The sequence below is a fragment of the Xyrauchen texanus genome, chromosome 28, assembly GCF_025860055.1.
Source record: "Xyrauchen texanus isolate HMW12.3.18 chromosome 28, RBS_HiC_50CHRs, whole genome shotgun sequence".
NCBI classification, from domain to species: domain Eukaryota; kingdom Metazoa; phylum Chordata; class Actinopteri; order Cypriniformes; family Catostomidae; genus Xyrauchen; species Xyrauchen texanus.
In genome coordinates, this window is record NC_068303.1 from 37,127,575 (window position 1) to 37,147,139 (window position 19,565).

General features: G+C 37.2%; 1 protein-coding gene across 2 annotated transcripts in view; it reads right to left on the bottom strand.

Moving 5' to 3' along the window:
• Positions 1-85: 85 nt before the first annotated feature.
• LOC127621784 (palmitoyltransferase ZDHHC14-like) overlaps positions 86-19,565 on the bottom strand; it is a 61,672-nt gene continuing 42,192 nt past the window's right edge. The window contains exons 8-9 of one of the 2 annotated variants that reach the window (XM_052095510.1): positions 7,513-7,615; positions 86-3,854 (exon numbers count right to left, since the gene is read on the bottom strand). In XM_052095510.1, the coding sequence (XP_051951470.1) occupies positions 3,483-3,854; positions 7,513-7,615 (475 nt within the window). In that variant the 3' untranslated portion in view covers positions 86-3,482. Of the gene's footprint in view, positions 3,900-7,512; positions 7,616-19,565 lie in introns of both variants that reach the window. The other variant, XM_052095511.1, reaches the window with a different exon arrangement.

The window sequence follows — 19,565 nt, forward strand, 5'->3', positions numbered from 1 at the left end:
ATATATATATATATATATATATATATATATATATATATATATATATATATATATATATATATATTCATAAAGTTGCAGCCTTATGATAAAATGCTATAAAAAAAAAAAATTCTCACATCAGTCTACACTCCATTCCCCATAATGACAAAACAAAAAATATATTTTTGATGACTTTATTTAATTTATGTTTTATTTCTAATATCACAGTGACATAAATATTCAGACCCTTTGCTATGAAACTTGAAATTTTGCTCAGGTGCATCCAAGTTCTCTCGATTATCTTTGAGATGTTTCTACACTTTGATTGGTGTCCAATGGTGGCACATTCAATTGATTGGACAGGATTTGGAAAGGCACACACCTGACTATATAAGGTTTCACAGCTGAAAATGCATATCAGAGCAAAAACCAAGCCATGAGGTCAAAGGAAGTTCCTGCAGAGCACAGAGACAGGATTGTGTCGAGGCACAGATCTGGGGAATTGTACCAAAAATATTTGGCTGCACTGAAGGTTCCCAAGAGTACAGTGGCCTCCATAATTCTTAAATGGAAGAAGTTTGGAACAACCAGGACTCTTCCTAGAGCTGGCAGCCTGGCCAAACTGAGCAATTGGGGGAGAAGGGCCTTGGTAAGAGAGGTGACAAAGAACCCAATAGTCACTCTGGTTGAGCTCCAGAGATTATGTGTGGAGATGGGAGAAACTTGCAGGACACGCATCACAATAAAACTCGCAAAAAACTTGCAAGACACACAAAAAAACACCTAAAGGACACTCAGACTGTGAGAAACCAGATTCTCTGGTCTGATGAATTGAAGATTGAACTGTTTGGCCTCAATTTCAAGTATCATGTCTGGAGGAAACCAGGCACTGCTCATATCCTGCGCAATACCATCCCAACGGTGAAGCATGGTGGTGGTAGTATAATAACGTGGGGGTGTTTTTCAGAGGCAGGGACTGGGGGATTGGTCAGGGTTGAAGGAAGGCTGAATGCAGCAAAATACAGAGATATCCTTCATGAAAACCTGGTTCAGAGCACTCAGGAACTCCGACTGGGCCGAGGTTCACCTTCCAACAGGACAGTGACCCTAAGCACACAGCCAAGACAGCACAAGAGTAGACAACCCTTTGAATGTCCTTAAGTGGCCCAGCCAGAGCTTGGACTGAACATCCCTGGAGAGACCTGAAAATGGCTGTCCACCGATGGTCCCCATCCAACCTGACAGAGCTTGAGAGGATCTGCAGAGAAGAATTCCAGAAAATCCCAAAATCCAGGTGTGCACAGCTTGTCACATCATACACAAAACAACTTGAGGCTGTCGCTGCCAAAGGTGCTTCAACTAAGTACAGAGTTAAGGGTCTGAATACTTATGTCAATGTGATTTTTAAGCTTTTTCTTATTAAGAAATGTGCAAAGTTATCAAAAACTATAGTTTTTCTTTGTAATTATGGGGTATAGAGAACAGATTGATGTGAAAAAAATTATTTAAAGCATTTTAGCATAAGCTACAACATAGAAAAATGTTAAAAAATGTAAGGGGTCTGAATACTTTCTGAATGCACTATATATATATATATATATATACACACACACAGTTGAAGTCAGAAGTTTACATACACTTAGGATGAAGTCATTAAAACTAATTGTTTAACCACTCCACAGATTTAATATTAGCAAACTATAGTTTTAGCAAGTCATTTAGAACATCTACTAAACTACCAAAAAAAAATTGTGGGTGAGTAACAGATCAATATTTAAGTTCTTTTTTAATGGTTTATCTCCACTTCTACTTTCGCATCTGAAAGCCACATGTAGTGCCTTCTAACAATTGTTTACAGAAAATTTTTTCACTTTTAATTGACTATATCACAATTCCAATGGTCAGTTAACTGTGCCTTTAAGCAGCTTGGAAAATTCCAGAAAATTATGTCAATCCTTTAGGCAATTAGCTTTTGATAGGAGGTGTACCTGTGGATGTATTTTAAGGCCTACCTTCAAACTCAGTGCCTCTTTGCTCGACAACATGGGGAAAATCAAAAGAAATGAGACAGGACCTCAGAAAAAACAATGTGGACCTCCACAAGTCTGGTTTATCCTTGGGAGCAATTTCCAAATGCCGGAAAATCAAAAGAAATGAGACAGGACCTCAGAAAAAACAATGTGGACCTCCACAAGTCTGGTTTATCCTTGGGAGCAATTTCCAAATGCCGGAAGGCACGTTCATCTGTACAAACAATAGTATGCACGTATAAACACTATATTACCATGCAGCTATCATACCGCTCAGGAAGGAGACGCATTCTGTCTCCTAGAGATGAACGTAGTTTGGTGCAAAAAGTGCAAATCAATCTTAGAACAGCAGCAAAGGACCTTGTGAAAATGCTGGAGGAAACGGGTAGAAAATATCTATATCCACAGTAAAACAAGTCCTATATCGACATGACCTGAAAGGCTGCTTGGCAAGGAGTAAGCCATTGCTCCAAAACTCTTCACAAATTAGATGGCATTATGAGGAAGGAAAATTATGTGGATATATTGAAGCAACATCTCAAGACCTCAGCCAGGAAGTTACGGCCCAGTCGCAAATGGGTCTTCCAAATGAACAATGAAAGTTGTGGCAAAATGACTTAAGGACAACAAAGTCAAGGTTTTGGAGTGGTCATCACAAAGCCTTGACCTCAATCTGATGGCAGAACTGAAAAAGTGTGTGCAAGCAAGGAGGCCTAAAAAGTTATCTTTGTTATACCAGTTCTGTCTGGAAGAATGGGCCAAAATTCCAGCAACTTATTGTAAGAATCTTGTGGAAGGCTACCCAAAAGGTTTGACCCAAGTTAAACAATTTAAAGGCAATGCTACCAAATACTAACAAAGTGTATGTAAACTTCTGATCTACTGGGAATGTTATGAAATAAATAAAAGCTAAACTAATCCATTCTCTAGTAGTGATCCTACCTGACCTAAAAGGGGGAATGTTTTGTACGATTAAATGTTAGGAATTGTTAAAAACTAAAAAGTTTAAATGTATTTGGCAAAGGTGTATGTAAACTTCTGACTTCAACTGTGTGTATTTAATTATATATATGTGTACATACATTTATGAACAAAATTCAATTGTGTAATATTGTAAGCTGTTTTTGATTTGATTATTATGTCATTTGCAATGCTTTGTGAAATGAGTAGTTCATTCCCTAATTAAAGAATATAAATACACAGTCTGGTCCCTTTTGTATTTTTTCCAATTTTCTATAAATTTTTGCTTCTAATCATAGTTTGTAAAAATGCCACTTTTAGTGCTGCTGCTATTGAAAACAGCTCAGTTCTGGAATAGTGGATTTGGAAGACAATCTTTGGTCTTCTCTTGGTACTCAGAAAGTTGTTAAGTTGCTACCTCCATCAAAGTGTTGTTAACGTCCAGTAGAGGCTGCTGTATGTGTGTAAAATATGGCTTTTTGTCCAGTTCAGCAGCATAACATTGAAACCAGTTCACACCGAGCTAAGCTTCACCAAACCCCGCACAGAGTCTTCATGGAGCGAGTCCTGGCTGACTGGGTCAAAGAGCTGTGTCGGATGAATGTGGTGACCCAGGTGGCTGGCACTGGGCAGCACTTCAGGGGGAGAGGGCGTCTCCTCCGGGCTGATGAAATGTTGATGGTGGAGGTGATTGTGGCAGTGGATCTCTGAGTCCCGCAGGGCCATAAACTCTCCCCCACAGCTCAGGCTGGGGATAGAGGAGGGCAGTGAGGGCTGAGAGGGCCCCAAAGTAGAACACGGGCCTCCCAGAGATGTCTTGGCCTGCAGGGCGGGGCCTCCACCCAGAATGACTGGCTGGCTGTGGAGGAGCGGGTTGGTGGCGGCCTGCAAAACGAATTTGGTGCTCTGAATGCACTGGTTTTGATCACACTGGGAGGAAAAGTTAAAGAGAGAAAGAAAAGAAAGTTGGAAGAAAATCAGAACCAAAGATTTAAAAGGACAAAATGTTATGGAAAAGCAGGTCAGAGAAAAGCAGTTTTTGATGGTTAACACAGCAGTCAAGGTGAAGTGTGTAACTTTCATGCTTTCTCGTTTTTCACTTTAATATGCAGAGACAACTAATTAAGCCATTTGTAGGTTGACTTGAAATAGACTTACATAGAAGGAGGGACCCAAGGCATTTTAAGACACCAGAACATCTACCGGCAAGTAGAGGTCGACTGATATCGGATTTTGTCAATACCGATAACTAAGCTGGAAGAAAAGGCTGATAACTTAAATTTGTACTGATTATTCGGACAATATATATTTTTTTATTAATTTTTTGAATGTTAAAACTATCTGCATTGATTTTTGCAGTTAATCCATAGTTCCAAAAAGCAACTATCCAAGCTGATTAATCGAAGAAAAAATATATAACGATATATTGGTCAAGCTCAACTGGAAAGTACTACTCCCAGTTGTTAAAATTTATAAATCGAATTATTAGAGATGTCGTAATTAATGCGTTAACGCATTCAACTTTTTTTTTTTTATGCATTTGCCAATTTGACGTTTTATTCAGCACTGTATGAGTTTTAAACAATGGTTGGAATAGGGTGGCACCTAATTTTCACTCAACATTATTTGAAGAGGGCCATCCGTCGTGTAGCTGGTGCCGAGTCACAGTGGTGGGCCCTCGCACTGTTGATGGTCACTATGCTTCTCTCGCGCTGCATCAGTTTGGTGCTGCGCTAAATTCCGTAACCCTTTGCTCCCTGTGCCATGCATTTGTGCCCAACTCACTTATGCTGCTATATGTCTTTGAAAAGCCTCCTCACCCACTAGAGGCCAAAAGTGCAGGAGGAATGAATGTTTGAATTTCAAAGTATTTGCATTTGTTGACAATTTTTTACTACATCTACTGCCCCTCTATCTATATGATATGACTATGCCAATAGCCAGCCCTACAAATATTATTTGATGTTGATGTTAACTTCCATTATTCAAATATTATTTGACATAAATGGATGACAGAAAAAAAAATAGTGGGTGAGTAACAGATCAATATTTAAGTTTATCTCCACTTCCACTTTCACATCTGAAAGCCACATGTAGTGCCTGTTGAGTTTTGGCTACATGGAGAATTATAGTAAAAAAGAACTTACATATTGATCTGTTTCTCACCCACATCTATCATATCACTTCTGAACATATAGATTTAACCACTGGAGTCTTATGGATTACTTTTATGCTGCCAGTATGTGCTTTTAGGACCTTCACATGTCTGGCCACCATTCACTTGCATTAAAAGGACCAACAGAGCTGAGATATTCATCTAAAAATCTTTGTTTGCGTTCTGCTGAAGAAAGAAAGTCATGCACATCTGGGATGGCATGAGGGTGAGTAAATGATGAGATAATTTAAATTTTTCACTCTTTAACCTGAATTTTGAGTACAAAACAATCCCAGATTGGAAAAAAAATAAAGTACTTTATGGCCTTGTAAAGCAGAATTTAATTACCACAGATCGAAGCACATCACATATTAACTAACACCTAAAAGACAAAGCAGCTTGTTGGAGTTCTCCTGTGGAATGTCCTTCAACTATCACACGTGCAGCAAACTAAAGCCATATTTACATGACTAGCTGGTGTGAAGCATCAGCGGCTGTATCCGAAAAGATGGTAAATTTTGCCTTTGTTGGCTGTATATGGAGGTAGGATGAAAATAAGGTTTGTTTAAAATTGTTCTGAGACCAGTTTACATTGTTGGTTAAACCATTAACTTAGGCAGCTGGCTTAGCTTTTGGATGCAGCCAGTATCATTACATGGGAAGTGTCAGTGCTAAAAGCAAAACAAGATGTTCTCTGCAGTGCTTTCATGTGGAGCTCTAAGTGGCGCTTGCCACTGACATTGAGCAATGCATTGATGCCGTTACGTGAATCATGTAAATGTGGCTTCTCATTTGCTGTAGCTTACCGGCAGATTAGTTTTGTGGAAGATGAGGGTTTAAGAGATTTAATACCCTTTGCAATGAATATGCAACCTATAGGTACTAGTTCTTTCAATTAGTCAAACTCCTACTTGCATGTTTGAAAAACATTTGTTTTTAATTTTACTTAATTCTATGCTATTTTAGAGCATTTCTATCTTTAATACTGTGGAAGGCCTTTTTTCTTTTTTGAAAAGCTAATAAAACATTGTTACAAATGTGGTTAATCGCAATTAAATAATTGAACAGACTGACAGCAATATTAGTTATATTTGCTATTTCATTTGGTGCTGCTAGTGGTAAAAGAAATCACAAACTTCACCTTTAAGAAGGTTAATACGTTTAGAGAGTAAGTGTAAAGAAACATAGAAACAAAAGTTAGGAAAACTGTCCTACCATACAGATATTGTTTTATGTTATGTCCAGGAAGCATAATTTTTTAAAACCTAATGTAAAACTCAAACATTGTTTAAAAAACATCTGGAGAGAATGAAAAATTGCCATCAAATTAGTGGCTGATGGAAATGAACAATAAGAGTGAGCCATCAGTATTCGTGAGTGCTGTTCAGATCTCACCAGCCCACGCTGTGCATCAATATGTCTAAAAAAATGATTTGCATCACTGATTACATGTGCCTGTGCAAACCACATAAGTGTTTCACATTGATCAGTGCAAAACACACATATTGAGCAAGATAACTTCACCATACAGCTAATACAAAGCTTTATGCACATACATTTATGTCAAGTACAGAAGACCTTTCACATCTGATATATTTCAATTCATTGTTGACAGACTCAAAATTATGCTTTTCTGAAATCCTTTAAGTGGTTTGTACATAAATGGTTTCTTTAACTATGGGCACTATTATGTCCCGGTCTAGTAAGTCTAACTCTTTTAGCTATATGTAGGTCAACTTATCTTCAGGAACTGTTTTAGAAACATTTTATCTTGTCTTCATAACATTTATTTATTTATGCAGCTTTTTTAAAAATGTGCTTTATGTATAGGTTTTACCACTGTCCCAGACCCAGATTTTCTATCTTAAAATATGAAATAAAACATATATGAGTTTTAAATGTTTTAATCTATGACAATCTTAATAAACAATGTAAGAAACAAACATCAAGCTGTAATTTTGAGAAATGATGCTAAAAGAATTGTTTAGAAATAATAATAAAAACAAATTCTAGCTATGAAAAAAAAAGAAAGAAAATTCTAGCTATGAAAATAACCTTAGCTAGACAAAGTAGTGGGTTATTTTTTTCCAAAACTGTAAAATAAATGTATATATATATATTTCCACCACTGAATAACCCCAACAAAAATGTCAGAATTGTCCTGTGATGCATGTATACCCAATGTTGGACATTGGACAATGTAGACAAATTAAATAAACTAGTGTGTTAAAATAAATTATTTTTAAAAGTCCACCACAGGGCCCATAGTGTCCATAGTTAAAGAAGAAACCCTCTAAGTGTTAAATTACAGTTGACTAAATTACAGTTGTGACAAACACAAACACACACACAAACTCTTAGTGAGAGTTCAGAGTGTTGTTTTTCTACCATGTGACTCTGGACTTGATTGGAGAGGAAGGCACTGGTGCCATTTGTCTGGGCTGCAGGCTGTGGGGTGTCTGGTTGGACAAATCCTCTCCTGTCAATCAAACTGCAGAGAGAAAGAGAAAGTGGATGACGTATTTCAATCATGAGTCAGGAATAGTGGGTTAGAGAACCAGAGAGAAAAATATTTGTGTATGTGTGGCTCTGTCCTTAACCATTGTGAGATGCCTACATAGGCAGCATTATAAGGCATCATAGTCATGCTTCTGAGGCGTTGGATGTTCCAAAAGGTAGAGATAGAGTTGAAGTCAGTTTACATACACTTAGGTTAAAGTCATTAAAACACATTTTTTAACCACTCCACATATTTCATATTAGCAAACTATAGTTTTGGCAAGTCGTTTAGGACATCTACTTTGTGCACTACACAAGTCATTTTTCCAACAATTGTTTACAGACAGATTGTTTAATTTTAATTGAATATATCACAATTCCAGTGGGTCAGAACTTTACATACACTAATTTAACAGTGCCTTTAAGCAGCTTGGAAAATTCCAGAAAATTATGTCAATCCTTTAGGCAATTAGCTTCTGATTGGCTAATTGGAGTCAATTGTGTACCTGTGTATGTATTTTAAGGCCTACCTTCAAACTCAGTGCCTCTTTGCTTGACATCATGGGAAAATCAAAAGAATTCAGCCAAGACCTCAGAAAAAAATTGTGGATCTCCACAAGTCTGGTTCATCCTTGGGAGCAATTTCCAAATGCCCGAGGGTACCACATTCATCTTTACACACAACAGTATGCAAGTATATACACCATGGGACCACACAGCCATCATACCGCTCAGGAAGGAGACTCATTCTCTGTCTCCTAGAGATGAACGTAGTTTGGTGTGAAAACTGCAAATCAATCCCAGAACAACAGCAATGGACCTTGTGAAGATGCTGGAGGATACAGGTACACAAGTATCTATATCCACAGTAAAACAAGTCCTATATCGACATAACCTGAAAGGCTGCTCAGCAAGGAAGTATCCACTGCTCCAAAACCACCATCAAAAAGCCAGACTACAGTTTGCAAGTGCACATAGGGACAAAGATCTTACTGTTTGGAGAAATGTACTCTGGTCTGATGAAACAAAAAGGTAACTGTTTAGCCATAATGACCATTGTTATGTTTGGAGGAAAAAGGGTGACGCTTGCCAGCCAAAGAACACCATCCCAACCGTGAAGCATGGGGGTGGCAGCATCATGTTGTGGGGTGCTTTGCTGCAGGAGGGACTGGTGCACTTCACAAAATAGATGGCAAAATGATGTGGATATATTGAAGCAACATCTCAAGACATCAGCCAGGAAGTTAAAGCTTGGTCGCAAATTGGTCTTCCAAATGGATAATGAGCCCAAGCATACCTCCAAAGTTGTGGCAAATGGCTTAAGGACAATAATATCAAGGTATTGGAGTGCCTGACCTCAATCCAATATAAAATTTGTGGGCAGAACTGAAAAAGCTTGTGACCAGTTCTGTCTGGAACAATGGGCCAAAATTCCAGCAACTTATTGTGAGAAGCTTGAGGAAGGCTGCCCAAAACTACAAAGGCAATGCTACCAAATACTAGCAAAGTATATGTAAACTTCTGACCTACTGGGCATGTGATGAGAGAAATAAAAGCTGAAATAAATAATTCTCTCTACTATTATCCTTAAAGTAAAGTAGTGATCCTAACTGACCTAAGACAGAATGTTTTCTATGATTAAATGTCAGAAACTGTGAAAAACTGAGTTTAAGGCGAATGTAAACTTCTGACTTCAACCATACCTTCTTTTGGCCAAAAACAAAGGCAGCATAGCATGCATTCTTAATGGAGAATCCAATCCTATCATGCATTGCGACTAAATCTAAAATGGTGGACTAAGCGGACAAAGTAACTTGCATTTTAGTCAATACCACAAGGTAAAACGATAAAAAAAAAATGTAATACTATTTTCCCCAATATTTGTGTTGGCTGTGTATTTTTAATGCTTATAAGAGTATTGTGCGGTAAACTCAGCAACATGCTAACACCAAAGTCCATGGAGCACAACAGTCGCCTTCTTAAAGTAAAAATCCCATTCATGATTTTCATAGGGGAACTAATTAATAATGCTAACTTTAAACCTTTAAAGAAAGACCTACAGTGAGCTCAGAGGTTGTTAATCGCTGGTACCTACAGTATGCTCCTGTTTAAATCATGAGTCTTCTGTATTTTTCCATTTTAGTTGTAAAAAACAAAAAACAAAAAAAAAAGTATTTAATAGTGGAATTCCTGATGAAGAATTACATTACCCATGATCCTATAGAGAAAGATCCACCAATCAGAGAATTACGGCTAACCAAAGCGTGTCAAACGAGCCAAGCAGAGGCTGTCCACTCCCATGACACACTTACTAGACTCTCTACTTTAATATTTGTGTATAAATATATATATATATATATATATATATATATATATATATATATATATATGAATATTTTGCAATACACTTTAAATATAATGTTTCTTTACTTATAATCAGCAACTTAAAATCAATAGTTTTATAGACTTTCCATAATTTTTATTTTGATTACATTATTTGCATGCTTTGAGGGATTGTAGTTCATGCACTCATGAACAATTTTAAGTACACTTTTTTGTACCTTTATTTTTTGTCTGATTTTCAAACACTTCTTCAAATTAAAGTGTGTAATGTTGTGATTCACTTCAGAGATTGTAGGATTAGTTCAGGGGCAATTCTATGATTTCAATCTTATGGGGGCTCAGCCACCAATGACACTATTTGATGTGCACATTTAATGTATTTCACTCTTTACCATAGATTGTAGTATTTTTTATTGTGTTTACATCATTGAATATATCCAGCTAATATTAATTATGATCATTTTATATAATAAATACACTTACAAAGTAAAATAAATAACTAAAACATTTGAGAAAACATTCAAATAATAATTGTTTTTTATTTTCCATGTATTATTATTTTTGTTTATTAAAGAAAATCAATAATTTAGAATTTTCTATAGATAGTTCAATCAAAATCCACAAAAACCTAGTGTTAAAATAAATGTCACTTTTAGCTGGGTCATATTTTGTGGAGTGAATTAACTCCTGATTTCAATTTTATTAACTCATGACTTAAGTCTTTTGAATTCGTTCAAGAGAAAATCTCACTGAAAAAAGATTTTTAATTTCAATAGACCAACCACAACCCCAACCAAATTAATGTATAAAATAAAAAGATTATTTCAGATTTGTTCATTTATTCATTCAGTTTTTAAATGTTTGTAAATTAAATTTAATGCCTGTTGGTGTAAACATCTTTTATGTGTTTTGGGTGACTCATTAAACCAATGATAAAGCACCTTTTTCAAGACCGAAACAAGTCTAATTATTCTTCATTAAAATCTGCGTATCTACTTAAAGACTTCAGCAGAGTATTTAAAGCATAATAAGCATTTTCCCCACTCATGACAAGAATTTCATTTTGTGATCCATTAAGGTATACAACAAAAAACATAATTAGCCTAAAAGTAATTACAAGATTTAATTTATGTTCTGATATCATTGTAATGTCATTATTCACTTTTACTCTTTAATTCATCCAGCCCCTTTCTCTCCTTGTTAAACGTGATTAACAAACTAAATGAAAATCAGTCAAAAAAACGCTGATCCATGCTCGTTCACGAAGCAAATGAGGAATGGATCCAGTGTGTCAAACCAATGATATTCTCCTTCACAGCCCCACTTCAATACTATTGGTTCACGCTTTAGTAAGTCTTTACTGGTAGGAAATGCCACAAAAGCATTCTTGCTTCAAACAAGTGCAGTGTTGCGGCTGCTGCTTTATATAACACTTTGTTTGCAAAGTCACCGATTTTTAGGGGGAATAAAGCCTTCCTAAATAGGGTCTAGCAATGCCTATGGTCTGGTTAGTGGCTTATTTGAGAACCCTGAAAAATGAATATGAGGTGTTACTGCACTGTTGCACTCTATTGATGTCAGCTGTGTTGAAGTCAGAACGATAATCAGTTTGAATAACATTTGTTACTGCTATTCACACTTTTTGACTTAATTCATAAAATTAAGTCCATTTTTACTATAAATTCTCCTCCCTGCTCAGTCTGTATCAGCTTTCACATTCTTCTTCTTGTGTTTTTGGGGATTCACATTTTTCATGCATACACCCCCTACTGGGCAGGGAGAAGAATTTCTAGCAAAAATGGACTTAAAAGTATCTGTTTCTCACCCACACCTATCATATCACTTCTGAAGATATAAATTTAACCACTGGAGTCATTAGGATTACTTTTATGCTGCCTTTACGTACTTTTAGGAGTGTCAACATTTTGGCACCCATTTACTTGCCCATTTAAGGTCTAACAGAGATTTTCTTCTAAAAATCTTAATTTGCGTTCTGCAAGTTAAGAAAAGTCATACATATCTGGGATGACATGAGGATAATAAATTATGAGAGAATTAAAATTTTTGGGTGAACTATCAAGCAATTATTTCTTACAGCTGGGTATTGATATAGATTTCCCGATTTGATTCGATTCAGATTCACAAGCTCTCAATTTGATTCATTTGTGAATAATTTGGATTTATTTCAGTTATAATTTCCATTTTGCTTAATTATGAATGTAAAAGTTTGATCATCAAGAATCGATATCAGGATGATCCAAATTAAGATAAATTGGAAAATAAATATTTTTTATTTAAATATTTTTAACCCTTAAAATTAGTTTTTTTGTGTGTGTGTAAGAATGTATTCAGGTTGATTCTGTAATGGTAAAGGTATTTTTGACTTGAATCAAACCAGCTCATTTTGATTGTACCATATGAAGCACTTTTTAGGTTAACATATTGAGATCATTCCAAATCAGTCACTTATAAGGTTCCATTCAGTTAAAATGTTGCCTTAAAAGATAGAGAGTAGACAGCAAGGAAGCTCACTATGGTTGTTATTTATTTATTTTTCAGTAATGTTTTTAATTTTATCTCCTTTTCTCCCCAATTTGGGATGCCCAATTCCCACTACTTAATAGGTCCTCGTGGTGGCGCGGTTACTCACCTCAATCCGGGTGGCGGAGGACAAGTCTCTGTTGCCTCCGCTTCTGAGACAGTAAATCCACGCATCTTATCACGTGGCTCGTTGTGCATGACACCGCAGAGACTCCCAGCATGTGGAGGCTCATGCTACACTCCGTGATCCACACACAACTTACCACGTGTCCCATTGAGAGAGAAAACCACTAATTGCGACCACGAGGAGGTTACCTCATGTGCAACCGGGCTAATATGGTTGCTTAGGAGACCTGACTGGAGTCACTCAGCACACCCTAGACTGGAACTCGGTACTCCAGGGGTGGTAGTCGGCATCAATACTCGCTGAGCTACCCAGGCCCCTACACCCACTAGGTTTTGTAACAGAGTTTGTGTGTTCATGTGGAGTCCTCCTTCAATGCAACATACCCACACATAGAGCAGGTGGCCGGCAGTGAGGCTGTGCCCACACTCAAGCTTTATATTCCAGGCTCCATATGAAACTCATTAATGGCATGCAGAACTCTTGTGTGGGTGTGTGAGCAGGTTTTGACGTCAGCTAGCCTCCTCGGACACCAACACACCATCTGAACCAATTCAGGAATGTTGCTCGGTTATCTAAGATAATCACACTTCCTGGAGTAATGCTGATTGATTGTTGCCTTTTATGCATGTGCTAGAATGCTGCTGAGGTCATCATTCTTTTTACAAGATCAGCACTGATTCCCCCCTCCCCCACCAAAATTATCACAAACTGGTAATTAAATGATCTGATGTAGAGATGTGAGACACAAGGCTTTGTAGAGATGCAGAAAGGGAAAGAGAGCATGGCATAATACCAAACTGCTCACACTATTTTTTACAAAATACAGTATGCCAATTTTCTGTACCGAATGACTTACTACATTTTCCAAAATGTGTAATATACAATAAAACTGTATCACACAATGCAATGAGCTCAACTCCACCTTCCATTTCAAGTGTGACAAATAAACAAAAAGATATCAACCTTGAATTTTAGTGGTGCATTACTACAATTATTGCTCTTACTTGGGGTTAGGGATTTTAACAACCCTCTACCAAAACCTCCTATTGTATTAAAGGATTAGTTCACCCAAAAATGTAAATTCAGTCATTGTTTACTCATCCTGTGTTGTTATAACCCTATATGACTTACTTTCTTTTTCTTAACACAAAGGGAGAAATTGTGAGAAAAATATGTACTTAGTGATGTCATACAATGGCAGTTTATGGTGACCACCTCTTCAAGCTTCAAAAGAATGCAGAAAGTATAATTCAGAAAAATCTAATGTACTATTAAGTGAAAATGTTCAACTAAAAACTCTTCAGACGTGTATATTAAGTTCTGTTTTATGTGCTGCTGTATTGTGTTCTGTTGTAGCTATATCGCAGTGTTTTTGCTTGAATGATGCAAGAGCGCTGCTTGAACTGTTGCACTGGTGTGGTGCACAGGAGATCAACGGTCAGTGAATATTTTCACTAAATAATACATTAGAATTCGGTTTGTTTCTCACCAAACCTTATTGTATGCTTTCATAACAATTATGAGTCTCATTAAATTATTTACTAGACATCAAAATTATACTTTAGCATATTTTTGAAGCTTGAAGATATAGTCTCCACAAATTGTCATTGTATGACATCACTGAGCACTAAATTAAAAAAAAAAATGTTGTCATTTGTTTTAAGAAAAAGTAAGTCTTATTGGGTTAGATAAACACAGGAGTGAGTAAACAATGACTGAATTTTAATTTTTTAAACCCCGCCCGGTAGGAAAGCGCGGCAAAAAAAAAATCACTTAAGGGGTGACGTTGTTTTGGATACAAGTGCGGCGCGAATACACAATGTCAGTGCTCTCAGAGCGGTTCACGTTTGAGGTCCGTCAGGTTTTTAAGTACGTTTTTCAAGTAGGATTTTGTGTTTGGGTTAGTAATTTAAGAAAAAATATACAGTCCTTCTGAACTTGTTTCGCCCATGCACTCTCACTCACATACGCACGAACGGACGTGCAAGGGGCCGTTCACAGCAAATGCGTCCGTCTGATCTGTTTTTCCATTTTTTTCCCTTTGTAAACACGCTCTGGACGAACGTTCATACCTGCTGCACCACGTCTCGCTATTTCTTCAGTGTTTCACGCAGGACCGGTACATTTTTATACACTTTGACAAGTTAAAAAGTACATCAGGTCTCAAAAACGCATGTCGAGGGACCGGTTTCATTCTGCTGCATCTTGATTGTTTTTTAGTGCAGGAGTCAAAAACATTTAACGTTCTGAACAAATTCAGGTTGCAAAAAGGTGACTAACAATGTTTAACATTATTCCAGATTGTTCTGCGCTTGATAAACGGCAATGTTTTTTTACCCCTTCTGCTCTAGTGTGCTGATGGGCTGCAGTACTTGTATGTTTACTGATACAATACTGCTAAGAATGTCTATAATGCTTACATAAAATATAGCCTTTTGCAACATGTTGAAAAAGTAAATAAGACAGAAATATATTACTATTGTATACAACAAATCCTCAAAGTTATTAAAACAATAATGTATCATATTATGATGACAAACTGGACAACAATAAATTATTGCTGAGTTATAATAATAAATGACAACTGAATTAAAAAAAATTTGTGAATGAACTAAAAAAAAGTAAAAATATATGTAATGCTTGTAATTGTGTAATATATAATTTTTTTTTTTAGCAAAAATTGGGGAGTGGGGCCAAAATAGTTCCTTGGGGCCTCACGTCCCTGAGTATCCCTTTAGTGGCAGAATGATCCGCCCCTCTGGCTTGTCATCGTTGCCCAGCCTCTTACCCAGATAGCAAAAAATATCCGCACGGCTTCTTTTTGCCACCGTCCCTAAGCTGTCAGTTATAGGTGCGTCCCACTGGCGGGGATTAGGAATCAGAATCATAAAAGGAAAGCGAAATTATCCTCTGGTTTCACAGTTGCGCAGAAATTTCGTTTATGTCTACATTTTTTCCAACCTCGATTTTTTTTGTTATTTTACCTTTTACAGGTTTTGCAATTATGACCTGTACAAATGTTTAAGAAAGTGTTAAAGTCCTTGTAAAGGCAATAAAAAAAAATCTAAACGCATTATAAATGTTAAAAATGTATTGCTAAAACACATTACAAAGACTGAACTGTGACGTTCCGCTGTCGCCATATCTGTTTCCGGTTTACTTGCGCGTCGCCCAAAATGTCTGTTTTTACTCTATGTCTCCAGAATCTTCCGAAAATACGCGTCAGCGATGTTCATCGCATTGTTGATGCCTGGTCCCCTGCTCCGACAAGCAAGAGGGACAAGGGCTTTAAACTCTACATATTGAGTTACCTGCACAACTACAAGGGTAAGTATTTTAATCTAATGTGGTGTGCCGGCAGATAGCGGCAATCTAGTTCGCCACGTGTTAATTTTTTATGTAAGGTTAGTATAGAAGCTTGTTTTTTCTTAGTTTTAAAGCAGACTGTTTGTTAATTTTTGTGATAATTGTAATATAAATTATATTAACTTGCTCTCCTCTCAGTTTCTAATAAAGATCAGGGCACAGGTGAAGTCACTGTCAGGGCATTGTGCTACAGGTCCACGAGGAAAGCAGATAAACCTCACAGTTTGAGTGTATGGTGAAGCTAGAATTGATAAGACCGCAGTTATAGGCTTGTTACTTTAATAGCCCGATGTTCCTGGGGACTCGGCTAAGGTTATTCATGTTTAATGTAACTCAAATCAAATGAAAACAGTTATTGTAGGCAGGTAAGTTTCCCTAGCTGGTCCCCTCTGTGTAAAATGCGTTCTTATTCAAGTTTTCAACTCAGTCATTCGTTTAAGATGCAATCTTGTGTTATAAGTATTAGGCTATCATGATTATACAGTGAGCAAGCTATATAAATAAGTATTTAATATAATAAAAGTGTAGAGCAACAACCGAGAGTGTAAGGTAAAGGCTGAATATTGTAGATGTATTACAATATGTTGCATGTTTGAATTAAAATACCTGTGGATATGCCACTTCCCACTCATGAAAGTGTTATTCAAAGGAGCACACACTCTACAAAGGCCTGACTGGAGATTTGCCTGATCTATCCGTCCTTCAGGTGAGTAGGGAATGATATAACAATAGCAAATTTCACTGTACAGTATGATATATCAACCAAAATCTGTATACCAATATTTCATTATTTTCTTTTTCCTCCCCTTTTACAAACAAATATTCTGCTTCAAAGAAAAAAAATGAAATTGATGTTATCATAAGGGTTCATCATTATGAACTTGTATGCCATGCACAACATACTGTGGATAGAAATTACAGGGAAAGTTACTGGTATGATAATTGTGGTTATATTATATTACTATTATATTTAGTGTATTGCTAATCAATATATTGTTACTTCCCAGGTGACAGCGGCTCACTTCAAGAGCAAGTGAAGCAAGTTGGGACAATGTTGAAGACATTTGCTCGCACTGGGCAATCAGGTACAACTTGCAAACAACACTTGTGGTTGTTGGTTTAATTCCCACTGGGGCCACCTGTACATGTAGTAGACCTAGATATAAATGTCATAGTTTAGTAGTTGAAGGACCAGGACTGACTACTTTATTCTTTTATTCTGGGAACCCCTGTAGGTGCAGATCAAACCCTAATGCTGCGACGTCTTGGAGTTTGGCGATGTTGTGCGTAGCATGGACAACAAAATGCTATGCTGCAACATTTCAGTGCCAATGTGTCTGTTGGAGAGTTATCCCTGCCAGGGGATCTGTTACTCCCCCCTAGACACCCAGGAAGATTTGCCGTTGCTTGACAACAGTTTGAGGCAGGATAAAGAGCTCCAGCAACGATTTGTAAGTGTGCCGATTTAGTTTATAACGCCATAGGGTAATCTAAAAGTAAAATTAAGATCGTACACTGCATATTCTACAGTCTGAATCCACAGCCTGTCACATTTTACATTTATGAGAAGCTTCAGAGAAATGTAATTTGTAACATGTTTTTTTTTGTATTTTCAGCTTCGGTTTTTGGCAATCAAATGTGGGAGGGACCTAAAGACAACCGTGTGGCGAATGCTTCAGAGTATCTTCTCTAATCACCTTTCCATCAATACAACCTGGACTGGTGTAGGGGATAAAGCATGTTTTAGAGACATGTTCCTGAAGACCATTGTTCAAAGTAAGTTGGATATTTTTTTATATTTAAGTAGATGTGTATGACCTTATGCCATTCAAATGGAATGACAGATCTTTATTTTCTACAGGAGCCATCCGGAAGAACCCGGCAACCCAGGATGCCACTGATGAGGCGATCCAGGTTAACGTTACGCGTTACCTGAAAGGAGCATCTGAACATGAAGGTGGAAAAAGGCGCACGACAGCTGAGAGGGACCCACAGCCGACCCCTTAAACCTAGGCTGACTACTGACACCCCAGCATCACTGACAACTGGAACCCTTTCTTTATCCTGCAGTCAGTAACATCAAGACCCCTAAAAAAGCCTGCTAAAAGTGTCAGACTACACTCACCCAATCCACGCTGTTCACTGTGGAAATTGCTCTTTTTTTTTTCTTTTTTTTTCTCTTGTGACCCTGCTTTGAGGGCAGCTCCTTGGATGAATATGGGATGGTTTGTCCTTTTATACAGGCGCACAAGGAATCACTGAAGATATGCCAATTTGCACTGCCTCATTCTGGAGGTCGGGGAAAACCGGTGATTCTTAGCCCACTACGCCACGCAGTCCCCAACCTCTCCAGACATTCTGATTGGCTGTGTTCTCTACAGCCAGATTTTCTGCTGTTAATTATTTTTATTCCCACTTGTTGTCATGTGTAAGTTGAATGTCAAAATGTATATTATACCTGTTATCCTGCACATTCCTTGATACCAAAGATCTCAATTATTTCATATACAATTTGCTGCTTATTTCATTGTTACAGTGCTTAACTATTCTATTTTTAAATATAGCTTGTAAATCCTAGATTATACAGCTAATACTTGATATTTGCACATTATCTGGTATCAAATATTCTACTTAGCGTGACTTTAGTATTGGCTTATTTCATTACGTCAGTGCTTAACGATTCTATTATAGTTTGTAAATCCTATTTCATACCTCTGATACTTGATATTGCACATTAACTTGTACCAAAAATTCTACTTTAATTCCGTCACAGTGCTTAACTGTTATTCTATTGTTAAATATAGCTTGTAAATCCTTGTGCCACAGGTCAGCATTGCAGTTATAATGGTATATTCTACTCCAGAGCTTTACTCTAAATTATTACCACTTAACCTATTGTTAGAAATGACTTGTAAATATGATGTTATACCTCAATTTATTTGTTATCCTGCACTTTCTTTGGTACCAAATATACCATTGCTTATGTTTACTGGTAATTCTTTTCATCCCAGAGCTGACCTCTTTATATTATTAACAATTATTGTAAGTGTTACAATAGTGTTTTTTTAAAAAAATTTTTTTTCCAAAATTGAATTGGAAACCTGCATGTTCTTTTGTGTGTGTGTGTGTGTGTGTGTGTGTGTAATGTTTGTATTTTTCTGTTATTTATATTTCAGTGATCTGACATCTTGTTTCAATGACAGTTACTGTACTTTGAAATGTGGAATTAAAACGCCAAATGGAAATTTGTCTGGTTTGATCAATCATTATTCTTGATAAACTGCATGCTATAAATATATATATATAAAAAAAAATATATATATATATACAATAAGCGGCGGCAGATCGGTCGGAAAAAGCGTTTGCCTCCGACGCTCCGCGGAAGGTCCGCCTTCGATATAACGGCGGCGGAACGGCGGATGGCCAGCGGAAAGAAGGTGGTAGGAAGGCGGCTGCCGCTTTTAAAAAGCGGCTGCCGCCAGCTGTGCGCCGTCAAACGTGTTTGCGATATCGCCATTCTGCCGCTTCTACTGCCGCCGGAGCACCGCCAGCGGCCCGCCGACTT